Genomic DNA, 14,289 nt, shown 5'->3' with positions numbered 1-14,289 from the left:
TCACACCCTCTACACAACGCCGTGACGAAACAACAGAGTGTGTTCAGTGGGAGGCTTGTTCAAGTCCGATGCAAGACAGAGAGATACAGAAGATCCTTCCTTCCAGCAGCTATCAGGCTGAAGAACAAAGCCCTTAATTAATTAATGTGATTGTTTAAAAAAAAAAAAAAAAAAAAAAAAAAAAATTACTACTACTACAATATTGAATTTCCCTTTGGGATTAATAAAGTATTTTTCATTTCATTTCATTTCATTTGGGGAAACAAACGTCTGCGCAAGACGCCGTTGCCATGGTAACTGCTGAAGGAGCTCGGAGGATGAGATAAGGACGGAGCAGGTGGTGCCTTCAACATCACAGGTAAGCTTTATTTCCCTTTCTTTATATAGATGTTTTTTAAATAGCCTTGCAAAGAGCAGACTTTAAAGTTAACCATAAACTTCAACCAGAAGCATCAGAGGAAACGTCTCAGTCTACAGCTGCAGAGGAAAAACCACCACCTGCAGGACCTTAGACACCAAGCTGGTTTCTGATCACCATACGCAGAGAATTTAATGATTTTAAACTTGGTTAATTACAATGTTGTTTCTGTGTTTCTTTCAGGTACAACCTCTCCAAAGCTGGAGAGGTAGTGTACCAGAAGAGGAGCAGACTGAAGCCTGACAGAAAATACGTTTTTAAATAAAAATCTATGACACATCACAAAGTTACCAAAGTTTTTTTTCTCATAATACATTTCAAGATTCAAAGTGTCTTTGTCATTTGCACAGTAAGGAAACAAGTTTCCCTGAACAATGAAAATCTTACTTTGTCGTCCAACCTGAATGCCATAAATTATAAAATAAAAAATAAACAATAAAAAAACTAGATAGAAGATAAACAAAAAAACTGAGTAAATAATCTATGTACATGAATGTGCAGTGTGCTATAAACTGTCGTGTCACATTTAACAACGATCAGCTGTGCAAAAGAAAACTCATGATGACTCATGACATGACTTATAAATAATAAGACACATAAAACAGGAAACAATTTTATTACAACTGGTAACTGGTGCAGCGATCTTGACCATTCTTTAGATTTTTTTTTAGGCCTATGATATATATGAAAAAGGGTCGGCTCACTCTCACCACGGTCAGCAAGTAGCCTGCGTTTAATTAGCCCTCTCATGGTAGCTAGTCTGCTTCACATCCTCCATCTTTTTGTGACAGAAAGTTCTCTCTCCCCCCACCCCCAACTTTCTTGTGACAGAAAGTTTTCTGGGCTTACAACGGATGATCTATTAAGGTTTTCATTTTTTTTTTTCAAACTGAGCGCCTTCTCTCAAACGCTGAAAGGGAGGGAGGGAGGGACATCCACCACCCTTCTATCTCTCCATTTGAGTCTTTCACCACAGTTCCTTTTTTTATTTTTATTTATTTATTTATTTTTTGACAATAACCTTTGCAGAAATAGCTTTGCTTAATTCTTTTTTTTTTATTTTTCAGTGGTTTTTTTTCTCTATCAAGATGGCCGCCATACCAACAACCACATTTTATGGAAAGCGGAGAGGCAAGTCAAATATTCTTTATCTATTGCTGTTTTTACCATGATAATATATATTCTTGTTCATTAGCATTTGAACAACAATATTTTAACATCTGAGAACAGTTTTATTATTTCTTTTTTGAAATAACAGTCATTTAATGTCAACTGTAGTGGACACCAGGACTATTTTAATGTATTTAATGACTGCACGTTGTTGTAAGAGAAAAAAGCGAAGTAGAGAGGATTCTATACCGCATAGTAGAGGGGGATTCAGATTTGGAGCTTTCAGATGAGGAAAAGGAGGAAGAGGATGAGTATCAGCCTGTGATAGCAGAAGATGATGGAGAAGGAGAAGATGCAGGAGATGATGAGTCAGAGGCAGAGAGGGAGCAGGAAAGTCGTCGTGCTCTGTGGGCCAGGACTAACATGTATGTTTTATTTAGTTTCAGGGCAATGTATTGCATGTTATTATATTAGATTATTGTAGTATTTGTACAATGTGTAAATGCAGTTAAATATATATGGTCATATTGTTTGTCCATATCTGTGTTGGCCCTGCGACAGACTGGTGACCTGTCCAGGGTGTACCCTGCCTCTCACCTGCTAAAATGCTGGGATAGGCTCCAGCTTATCCGCGACCCAAAAATGCACTAAGCGGTTAAGATAATGGATGGATGGATGGTCATATTCTACATCCATTCATTAATATTTCTAACTCCACTGGTGCAAAATGGGAGGAGCGACTCTCTTTTTCCCCTGTTGCTATGGTGAATCATGTTGTCCGTGTTCCGTTGATGAGGGCTTTTTATCTGCTCGTGCACATGCTGTACTCAGGGTTAAGTTAACGCTGAGTTGGTTGAACTGTTATCACCTGTTCTGAAACCAAAAACTCTAAATTTGACAACTTCACAACCCAGAGTTGTGCTTTTAACTCAGTTTGTCGAACTCGCTTTCTGAAACGAGGCCCTGCTTTAATTGTACAATAATGTCCACCTGTTAACTCCTGGTAACTCTTCGGTGAGAGCCTCTGTTGAGGAAATTTCATATATTCCCTTTGCTATATGGTGTTATACTGATCACTCTCAAGGTAAACAGATTGTTTAAGTTCTTGGTAATAGAGTTTAATGCTGAGTAGCCTGTTGCTATGGTAAAAGTGGATGCATTCTTTAGAACAGTTCACGCTGACCTGTGTGACTTATCTGATACCAGCCAGATACTTTCAGGATGACCCCCTGCCTTAATGTCACTGGGGTTGTTTATGTGCGTCAATAAAATGCAAAAGCTCATTAGGGTTGCTGAAGTGTCTAATCCTGTGTGAGGAACAGAAAATCTCTTTGTTTTTATTTTACAAGATATATGATGTAATGTGACGTGGATCATTCTTCTTAAAAGAAGCTGCATGTGTGTTTCTTATCAGATTCTCTTCAGATCTCTGTGCTGTCAGACCTCTGAACAGTGTCTCGAATTGCAATTCTATTCTTATTTTAATTCTGTGTTCAATAAACTTGTAATCATTTTTCACTTCAGAACCAGACTCCTCATCCTTGACAGAGTAACTTTTTACCTCTACACCTCCTCTCTTGCCTCGAGGTACAGCTGGTATGACAGAAATTTCTTTTGAGGCAGGTGAAGCATTTGCTGGTACAATGCAGACGCAGTCATTTTGTCACCCTTACATCTTCACGTTACAAATGTACGTACATGCTCCAGACGCTAGCGTTAGCTGCTAATGTTGGCTAGCTAATTTAAACTACTTTAAATGCAGTGCTTACCTCTGTATATTTGAACTTCAGCTCCAGTCTGGTAAGGGTCATATTTAATCATCTGTCTCCCTTCACAGGACTTATTGACTTCTTCAGTTGAAAAGGCATCACTGTTGTGGAAGAAATTTTACTTATGCTCTATAAGATTATAATCACAACTATAATTACTGTCTTTACTATATTCATTTATAAATTGTGTTTACACTGATTGTTACTATATCCTCCTGAGAACCCAAGAAAAAGTGTTCTACAATTTCTGTTTTTGTATGATTTCCTGTCTATTTGGGCCTAAAAAAAATACCTTACAATTTTAATTTTTTTAAATATATTTTTTATTTTAATTTCACAGCATGTCCACTATAGAGGACAACAGGATTCGTGTAAATATGAAACTGAATTTAGAAAATGAGGAAAAAAGGAGCAGATATATCTTCTAGAATGATATTCATCCAAGAACGCATTCTATTGGAACAAATAATTAACTCTGCATCACTCTTGTTGCTAGGACGAAACGTATGCAATAAAACATTACAATGTAATGTATAACATGTATTAATTCAACACTGAACTATACGACATTGAGCAAAAGTAGTTATGCTTTCCTTCTTCCTCTGGATATATTATCTGTGATAATCCTGGAAGCATGTTTTCTTTTTGGTTATGCAGAGGAACATCTTGCATTTGGTGCATTTACTGCTGGCCGTCTGACCTGAACATGACCTTTTTCTTTGTTGGACCGTCTGCTACAGATATCCTCTGGATCTTTCCCATAGACAGTGGAGGCCATCAGAACTGGTTTATTATCAAACCACATCGTCTTTTCTCAGCTGCTTATCTGCTGGCAGCTGGCATTGCTTTGGAACCCTGTCCTTCATAATGGTTCCAGTTGCTGGAAGACCCTTTGAGAGCAAAGTGTCCATAAGGTCGATTGTTGAGAAATATTGATCAAAGAACACAAGTTCCTGTAGGAACTGACTCGACCATTCGAAAGACTGCTGCAGCTCCAACTCCCAGTCTTTGGCCCCTGAATGTGTTCTTGCCCTGATAGACTTCAAAATCCAGGACCAGACCATTTGTTGACGCAAGCACAAAAACCTTTAGGCCAGTAGGGTTTGGCTTTCTTGGCACATACTGCCTGACTGGGCAGCGACCTGTGAACGGGATAATTTGCTTGTCAATGCACACATTGTCACACCTTGGAAGGCTGAGACAACCTTGCCTCACACGGTCAAGCAATGTTCTGACTCTCCAGAGAATGTCTGACTCTTTTGCCTCTTCACTTACATCCAGATCATTGACAATCTTGGTAGAGTTTCTCAGTTTGTAGAACCTATCCCATGTCATTTTCTTGCTAATAACAGGCACTTTAATCTTTTTTTAACCCAAAACATTTTGACTCTGGGATAGCCAAGGCAGGCCGTGTGTACTGATATGCCAAAGGAAATTTTGATTTCTTGTCAGTAGTATTCAGTGACACTCCTGTAGTTTGCAACTGCCTTTGATTTGTAAAAGCTGCCAGATCCTCAAAGACTTTGTCATCAATGTACTGTGAAAAGTACTGGATTGGACTCCAGTGTTCACAGATTTTAGGGTCATCTTGAGAGGCAGGAAGCCCAGGTAGCACAGGTGTGAATCTTAACAAATTCAAGTAAATAAAAGGAGTAAAAGTATTTTTTTCACATCAGTTTGGATTAATGCAGTAATTTTAGTGTCACGGAAGTGATATTGTTCCCTAATAACCAGTTTATAAGTGTATTTTTAGGTAGCTTGCATATTTCAGGAACAAAAGCAATACAGTAGCGGCAGCAAAAGAACGTGATCCGACATGATAGAAAATATCTGACCGAGTCAATACGCAAGTAGTATTATTTTTTATCTCGAGTGTTCCACTTATTAAACATTTGTTTCACACTCATTTGTTCAGGTTAATGTGATGCGTCATTGTTGTAGAAGAAATTACAAAGAGTCTGGGATGAGTAAAAGTATATAAGGTTTATTACAGGAGAAGTATAAAAATACAGGCAATACTTGCAAGTTCCAGAGCTGTCTTGCTGACCCCAGGAGCCGACAAGAGGACTCTGCCTTCCTACATTTTAGGAATCAGTTTTATTCAACCTGATCCAAGAAGCTGAAGGCCAGTCTCTGAAGGAAAGGAGAGACTGTGAGGCGCCGCTCTCTTATTGTCTCGCCCAAACAGGCGACTGTTCGTATCTAGCAGCTGCCCATCAGTCTCAACTTTTCCCCATATCACGAGTCTGGAAGGAAAGTGGTCAGCTTGACCTCACACAAGAACACACCAGGAGAATAATAACTTCAATGTTCTATATAAGGAAAATACACATTATGAAATGTAATTGAGGATAATAAATGAATAAATGTATCGTATGAATAAAAGAATGATTACACTTGTTATTGTTATATAAGTAAATATGATCGATTACCATATGCATTAAAATTACTTCCACAGTCACCCATGTGTGTGTGTTTTTAATATGCAGGTGCAACCCAACAGGCAGCAAATGAAGATGAAATATAAAAAAAAGAAGGGTGAAGTATAATGTCATTGTCGTTTTGCCTTTTCTACCCAATTAAACAGCATTCGGTAGCTACAATCAACATGTGATCTAGTTAATTGAAATTTCCTAATTAGAAAAAAGGTTTTCTTTTGTTTTTTAAGCTATCTCAACACTGTTAACCAGTATTTAATATTGTCCACTTTGAAACAAACCCACGTCTTTATACATAGCTTACTAGATGTTTAAAATGTTACCTTCATTATAGCCAATAGAAAAAGGCTGAGGGCTGAAAAACAGGGGCAACCACCATTCAGAGGCTGAGGAGATGGCCTCAGTCAACACAGTGGACGTCCTACTGCAGAGGGAATATGTGGAGGAAGCTCATCTGACCCAACCAGCCCCCAGGACACAAGGGCCTACATAAGAGGTTAGTTCTTCAGATTAATGATACATGTACATTCATCCTTTTTTCCAGTGTTAATTCAGTGACGCACACCCATCCATCTTAGACACAGTGTGGCTGATCTTCTTGTAGCAGAACAGTTCTTTGTGACTGATGGTAGTTTCTTTTTATTCTAAGTTTCTATTTTAAGGTAACTCAGAGTTGTATGTTTGATGAATTGTGATGTGTTGTTAAAACTAGATTCTAATTAGGCTGGGTATTTTCCTATGTGAAGTTATAATTTTAACTGGTTTAATCTTCATTTTCTACCAGTTGCAGATGGTGTAATCTGTCTGGTGGAGCCCTCTGCCACAACAGACCTCCATGTATTTGTAAGTACTCTTCATACTCCACAGATTTTTAATAACGGGTCGGATTAGAACATGCATTCATTTAATTTGCATAACAGGAGGATGCAGACGCCTTGTCAGCTGCCACAGAGCGGGAGGGTTCAGAGGCCTATAGGCAAGGCCAATGTATTTGTACACCACATTTCATGTACAAGACAATTCAAAGTGCTTTACATAAAACATTACAGCAGAGTGTAGAAATCAGTACAAGTGCATTAAAAAACAAAGATTAAAAGAAATAAAATTAATTAAATAAAAGCAGAAAGAAAAAGCTCAAATAAAATAGAAAACAGTATTAAAACATGATCAAGTTTAAAGATTCCAGCTTCAAAGATTATAGATTATAGAGGTTTTACAACTTAAAAATAACATCTTTCAGTTAATCATTGTGTGGTGCTTTAATACAACTTGCACTTTTTTTTCTTTAACAGATAAATGTTGGAAGTGACACTGGGGAGGCGATGGGTCACTCAAAATGATGGTGGCATATTGTGTCTCTGACTGCTCTTCCATCTTGTTCATCAGCGGGGGGGTCAGGATGTTCATTATCAGGTGTATTCAGTGGCTGAGTCGGACGTTGCTCTCCTCTCATTGTGGCAGTGTTGTGGAGAATGACACATGCCACAATAATGTCACATGCCCTATCTGGGGAGACTCTGAGCCTACAAAGGCACTGGAAGTGGGCCTTAAGCATCCTAATAGTCATCTCTATCCTGGCTGGAATCCTGCAGTGAACCAAGTTGTAATGATGCTGCGGGCCGGGCTCAGGATCAGGGTAAGGGGTCAGCAAATAAGGCTGGCAGGGGTACCCTCTGTTACCCTGCAGGGAACCATCAAGCTCCTATAACAGACCTGCAAACTTGTTGCTTTTCGGTGACAATTGCCTTTTTCTTGGTCAAATGGGTCATTCACGTTAATCTCGTAGAACCAGAGAGTTTTTTTGTTTTTTGGGGGGGGGGGGGTGATGATGATTCAGGGCCACGGTAGAGTAGGAACACCAGAGAAAAAGTCCAGCAGTAATGAAATCCTCGGCTGAGCTGACAGTTGGTTGCGTGTCGGCTGTAAAACCCATCAGGACATGAGAGGAGCTGCTTAGAGGTTCTCCTCTGCTTCCTGAGCTCCAGTCGGCCCTCCTTCAGCTGCAGCCACACCGAGGTTTAACCCAACCAGCTCCATGTTCTCCTGTCTGCTCCTCTTCTGCCCCCTGCTGGCCTGGAGAAACATGACAGTACATCACTCATCTCTTCAGTTTCCAAGCTGACTGCTTCATTCTCAGCTACAGATGTGTTCATACCCGGCAGTAGAAACACAGGACGGTGAAGAGCAGCAGCAGAGTCAGAGGCAGGACCACCACTTTGATGAGAAGAACTGTTGGATGTGCTGGACCTGATCAAACACATTCATAATCACACAATTACAATATTTCAGTATCATGTCTGTAATATTTCTGGATTAAACAGTTTCCTTTCATGTCACTGGTTCTCAAGGTTCTGAGTTTTTATTCTTGGGCAGAACCTTGAGAACCAGTGACTCCAAAAACTAAAGAAACTGGTTAAAAATGTCCTGATCTGTGTGGAGATGAATCCAGAACCTCTGGAGCTGATTGTAGACAGAAAAATGTTTCCCAAACAAAATTTTCGTCTCTCCCTCTGAAATGTTGATTAGCTTCGTCTCCATCAGCTGGTTTGGAGTGAATGAAGAAGTGTGTGTGGTGAGCAGGTGATGCTGTAGGCGACGTTCCACATGGCTGGAATAACCAGAGCTGTGGTCCAGAACCAGGACATGAGGAGAGAAGTCTGCAGGAGTTCTGATCATTACTTCCTGTCAGACATGTTTGTTCTAAAGCCTCATTTCCACGAAACAAATGTGGGTCCAGACGGGACAGTTAGGATGCGACCATAATCTCTTTGCATTCCCACAGCCAACCGTAACCTTACCTGAGAGGTAAAGTATCAGCCAGACAGCAATGGATGCCTCAACTATGTAAAGGCATGACGCTATCGCGGTGCATTCCTTAAAGAAGAACCAAAACAGACTCAGAAACAAAGGAGGAGGATGGTGATCATCCAACAGTTGTGTTCTTTCTTCTTGGCGGTGTTTCGTAACGTTATTTGAAAGAGAGATTTAATAAATAAAAAGAAAATCAGTTGCTCTAAACAAGGAGTCTTTCCTGCTTTGTTTTTACACCAGGTCACACAGGAAGTGTCAGACTTCACCCTTTTGGGTTGGGTTGGTTAGATTGGTACCCCAAAGAAAGGGTCCCTACAAAGTTGGATGGGTCAGATGTTAGGGTTCCCTTCCCAGTTGTTGCATGTGGAAACACAAAAAAAAGGGGTCCTGACCCGCCCCCATCGGTGAAAACGGGGCTTAAGGAATCAATAAACCACGGCTCATCTTTTCCTGCAGGTTTCATGTTAGCTTCATGTGAAATGTGCTGTTGATGCATCAGCCTGGAAACTTCCAAACCAGCGTTGTGTAACATGATGGACAAACGTGTTTTAGTCCAAACTACCACCTGTTCTGAGTCCTCACCAAATAATGTTTGTCCTAAACCTAACCAAAGACCGAGTCGGTGGTTGTTGGACATGTTAATGTTAGAAATCAGAAGTTCCTCTCTTTAAATAATCTGACTTGATGTTACAAGAGATTGTAACATTGTAAGAGTGTTACACCCTGTAAAGAGGAATAATGCAGAACAGACAGAAATCCAGTGTTGTAATGCAGTTTTTCACAGGAACATTTTCAACAACACATTATCACATGAAGAGATTACACAATGAACTAAATTACAACATAATGCTAGCTGCCAAGATCTCTGTGCAAACACAGACCTAAATAGGTACTGTACCCTCAGTACAGGTAAACTACATTACTACAGTAATGTTTACAAGCAAGCATATGCATGAAAATATTCTGACAACTAACAGTTACTACAGCCAGACTGATGCTTTCCACCTTTAAAGCTATTAGCATTACTATTTTAACAATACAGAAGTATAGAACAGATCACAATGATTTATAAAACATCTTCTCTGAGGGCTGAACATCACACACAAACAGTACAGTCATCTCTACTGCAGCGCTGCTTCCTCCCTGTGATGCAACTAGAAAGAAAACTATGGTGAGTAAAACTTAAACGAAGCCTAAAACACTTACTATAGACAGGCTTTACCTCAGCTTATTTCCTGAATCACAGAGAACATAAATACAGACATAAAATGCATCAATAAGTAAAGATTTAACCTGTAAAGGGAATAATACAGAACAGATGTTACTGCTGTCACATCCAGTGTTGTGATGGACGAGCAGGAGCAACAAGTTTCCCTCCACTAACTCAGGCATCATCCATTCAGACACCATCAACAGATAAAACTCCAAAACCACAAGCTTTGAGGAAAATATTCCATCAAAACTAATGTGCAATAAAAATAAACTAAATAACATTCACATACTGGCATTTTCGACATGTTAGTGTTCTAATGCATCTTTTTATAGCTTTACAACTTCAAGACCAGAGTAGTCGATCATAGATCACTCTCTCAGTAATTCACATTAACTCTAACAAGTTTCTTTTATAAAGGAATAAATTATCTTTTCTTCCCTTTTAGCACTATTATGGATTGAAGAAAATTACTTTTTTTTACCAAACAGTATTACATTATTATATTCTTTTGCTTTGTGTCTTAACATCAAGCATTTTCTAACCATTACAAGAGCAGATGATTGTGTGGAGGCTCCGATCAGAGGCTGATTTAAAGCCTGACTCAGTGAAGCTGCAGATGAATGACTTTGCAGGTTAGACGTGTGCAGCAGCTGGTCTGGCTCATTGCTCGCACACACACCTGGCTCATCACACACATCGAGGTCCACACAGGGACGAGTTTAAATGGTTCTGCTACATTTCGTCTAAGCAGAAAGTGAATATGTCTGCAGACGCCACCTTTTCCCTCTGAGTGAACAACCTGGACACATCTTTCTTTACGGCTCGATGATGCATTCGGTCCAGAAACCTTTCACACCTCTATCAATGTTCACACCACTGCTGTTTTATACGCTGTGTTTCAGTAATGAATAAGGACGTACTCATTCTCTTCTGAAGCTGATTGATTATTTGGTCTGTGTTTTTAGCTTTATTGAAACACAGCGTGTAAAACAGCTGTCCATCTTTCCAGTCACAACCACTGCAGCAGCTCCAACTAAAAAAGCCGACCAATCACAGCCTTCACTCACATGTACTGATGTCCTAACGTCTGATGACATCCAATCAGTGGTCTGGATGTAGCTTGGTGTTTATTCTGGGAAAGCCCGGGTTCTACTGGACCCTGATGATCCAACCGTCAACTTTCAGAACCAAATCCAAAAGATGCTGATCTTCACTTTCACAGTAAAGTAAACAGAGTAAAGTTCTTTGGATCTAGTTAATGTCACGGCCCCTCCCTCCTTGTGGCCATGTTCTTTAATTATGTGTGCAGGTGAAGCTGGAGTGTACCTGGCTGTGCGTGTGTGGGCCCGACACACCACGCGTATAAAAGACCCGCCTACGGCCGGCCTCACCCTCTCTCTTTTCCTCGCTCCGCTCCTAGGCCGCACCTGCGCCCGCTGCACCTTGCTTTTGCTTTACTTTTAGTTTAGTTTTACACCATCCAACACTGCAATCATTATATTCTTACACCCAACCATGCACGCACCTACACTTCTGATTTTGCAGACAGCCACACTACATGGTTAATCTTTCGTTAATAAATAATTATAATTGACCTTATTTGTTGTTGCGTTGTTTTGTTGTAGCTGTGAGCCGGGTTATGACATTAAACTTTCTCTCAAATGTAAGTCGCTTTGGATAAAATCGTCTGCTAAATGATTGTAGGAATAGAATAGAATAGAATAGAATAGAATAGAATAGAATAGAATAAAACTGGTGTGAGTGTGACCCAGTTCACCAGAAACCACCGAGGTTCTGAGCCTGGAGAACGAAGCCAGAACCAGAATCAGAACCAGATCTGTGCAAGAGCCTGAGTGTGGGCCTCCCTCTTCTCCTTCTGCTGCGTGGTTATTACCGGTGGTTTGATGTATCTGAGCATGCTCCATGTCTTCCCAGGTTTCGGTGCATTTGTGGCGGCACCACCTACAGGCCTGCTACCTGGATCTGTGTGGACACACTCTTTCCTGGAAAAGCTTTGTCTGCAGGAAAAACGTATTTTAACAGGGAAATAATTGGTTCTGTGTGTGGATGTGGCCGAGTCCTCAGCTGGGAATAAGTGAGGTGTTAATTTTAGATGCTGTGGATCTAACAGAATGAGGAGAAATCCAGGTGTGAGTTTACTTCTTCTGCAGTGGGAAACCTCTGTGGATCACATGATGTCCATCAGGTACACACCAAAGAAGACAAATAATCAATAATTATGTGTTGATCATTTCTTAAACTGAATCAGTCCATTTGTTTGTTTTTTAACTGAAGTCAGAACTCTGATTGGACTTTACTCTTATTTACATGCTGGTTAACAAAGCTTTAAAATCTCCTGAAACTTCTTCTTGACCAACCTCTGATGATGTCAGAGTTAACATCACTGACAGGCTTACCTGAACAGGTGAGATCCAGGATGGTGGAAAGGAGGGAAAAGGATGATGCACATTCGCTCAGAGAAGATCCAGACTCAACGCAGCCTGGTTCGATCCTCCACACAGATCCTCGTGAGGTCTCCTTTTTCTTTCCCACAGAAACAGCAGAACCACAGTCCAGATGTTCACAGATAACATCTGCAGTCTTCAGGTTCCAGTTAAAAACGTCCACTTGTCTCCATTCTCCCATTTTCACCTCCAGTGTACCTGCACAGCGACTGGCTCCTCCCACCAACCTGACATCACCAGGATCTGAACAGAGATCAGAGAGTCATCAGTAAAAGAACAAAGTGAGTTTGATGAGAAGAGAAATGAAGCAGATCAAAGCTGCAGCTCCTCTTCTACCTGAGCAGGTGAGTCCAGCAGCTCTGCCAGGTGAGCAGGTGTTTCTATCAGAGTCTGAGCTTCTACAGTCCAGCAGAGCAGACTCATGGCCTCCACACTGGAACTCTTTGGTCCACATGGGAGCCTCCCCTTCTCCATAGAGCGCCCCCTGGAGGACTGAAGGAGGCCCACAGTCGAGCTCCCTGCAGACCACCTCTGCATCCTGCTGGTCAAAGTCAGCTTCACACACTGAGGACCAGGTCTGGTTAGACTTCACCTCCAGTCTGCCTGAACACAGACTGGATCCATTCAGCAGCCTGACAGAGTCTGGACACATCACACACCATCACACACACACAGTTACACCATGATGAGGAGGAACTACTTTTTATTAATGGATCATTTTACACATCAAGAAGAAGAACGGATGATGATTTTAGTTTCAGTTCTCCTTTTTTTCCTTTTAAAAATGAACATTTTATTGTTTTTAAAAGAAAAACCAACATAAAAATCAACAACATACACAACAGAATGGTGATCCCAGAATGCAGCTTTTCCATGTCTGGTTCTGACTCTGGGAACTGATAAGAAACTGGAACCAGATGACCGGAGGGTTCTGGTAGGTTCATACTGGGTCAAGAGGCCACTGATGTATTTTGGTCCTAAACCATTCAGAGCTTTATAGACTGACAGACCGGCAGCCAGTGTAAAGACCTCAGAGCTGGACTGATGTGGTCCACTTTCTTGGTTTTAGTGAGGACTGTGAGACAGCAGAGTTCTGAATAAGCTGCAGGTGTCTAACTGATTTTTTTAGGTAGAACCTGTAAAAACACTGTTACAATAATCAAGCCGACTAACGATAAAAGCATGGACTAGTGTTTCCAGGTCCTACTGAGACATCAGATCTTTTACCTTTGATATGTTCTTAAGGTGATAGTAGGCTGATTTTGTAATTCCCTTAATGTGTTTCTCAAAGTTAAGTTCTGAGTCCATCAGTACACCCAGATTTCTGGCCTGGTTGGTGGTTTTCAGGTGTATAGACTGACGTTCTGTGGTAACCTGTAATCGTTTCTCTTTGGCTCCAAAAACCATCACCTCAGTTTTGTTTTTGTTTAACTGGAGAAAGTTCAGACACATCCAGTCATTAATCTCTTCAATGCATTTACCAAGAACCTGTACGGGGCCTCGATCTCCTGGTGACATTGTAATATATATCTGTTTTGGGGAGAGCTAATATTTTGGTTATTTAATGTTCGTGGTCGCCAGGGGGGCATCGGTAAGAATGCAGCAGAGAGTATTCAGAGTTCTTTTATTAAAGGCTCAAATGAAACGGTTGATTGGGGTATGTGTGTGGTTTCTTTTATCACGCACACTGGCCCAACCACGCTTACTGTGGTGCATCGGAAAGGTATAAACAAACCCAGCAAAACGGTGTGCTCTCAACCAAACTTCGCAAGCATCTAGCCTCTGATTGGCCATAGTGGCTGTCAATCTAACTGAGAAGTCAAGGCGGGCCCAATCCTTCTTTACAGCCGCCCCCAAATTTGTCCATCAAATTTGACACCCTTAAGAAGGACTGGCTGTGTCAATGTCAGGGATAGAGGGCAGGGCCACTAGGCGTGCAACAGGTCTCACGTAGGTCTTGCCTTGGACCTGTACTTCAACAGTCCGGATCCTTCCATCCTGTCCAGGGAGGACGTTGGTAACATGACCGATGGGCCACATTGCCCTCGGTAATTGTGGGTCCATC

The 14,289-nt window shown here is 41.0% G+C and overlaps 1 protein-coding gene across 1 annotated transcript in view; it reads right to left on the bottom strand.

The window, feature by feature from the left end:
* LOC121629681 (scavenger receptor cysteine-rich type 1 protein M160-like) overlaps nt 1-14,289 on the bottom strand; it is a 530,109-nt gene that overhangs the window by 412,609 nt on the left and 103,211 nt on the right. The window contains exons 4-5 of the mRNA XM_041969398.1: nt 12,561-12,866; nt 12,423-12,467 (exon numbers count right to left, since the gene is read on the bottom strand). Of these exons, the coding sequence (XP_041825332.1) occupies nt 12,423-12,467; nt 12,561-12,866 (351 nt within the window). The remainder of the gene's footprint in view (nt 1-12,422; nt 12,468-12,560; nt 12,867-14,289) is intronic.

The sequence above is a fragment of the Melanotaenia boesemani genome, chromosome 19 (assembly GCF_017639745.1).
Source record: "Melanotaenia boesemani isolate fMelBoe1 chromosome 19, fMelBoe1.pri, whole genome shotgun sequence".
Taxonomy (NCBI): Eukaryota; Metazoa; Chordata; class Actinopteri; order Atheriniformes; family Melanotaeniidae; genus Melanotaenia; species Melanotaenia boesemani.
The sequence above is the reverse complement of the archived record's forward strand: the minus strand, read 5'-3'. Positions and strand labels throughout refer to the sequence as shown.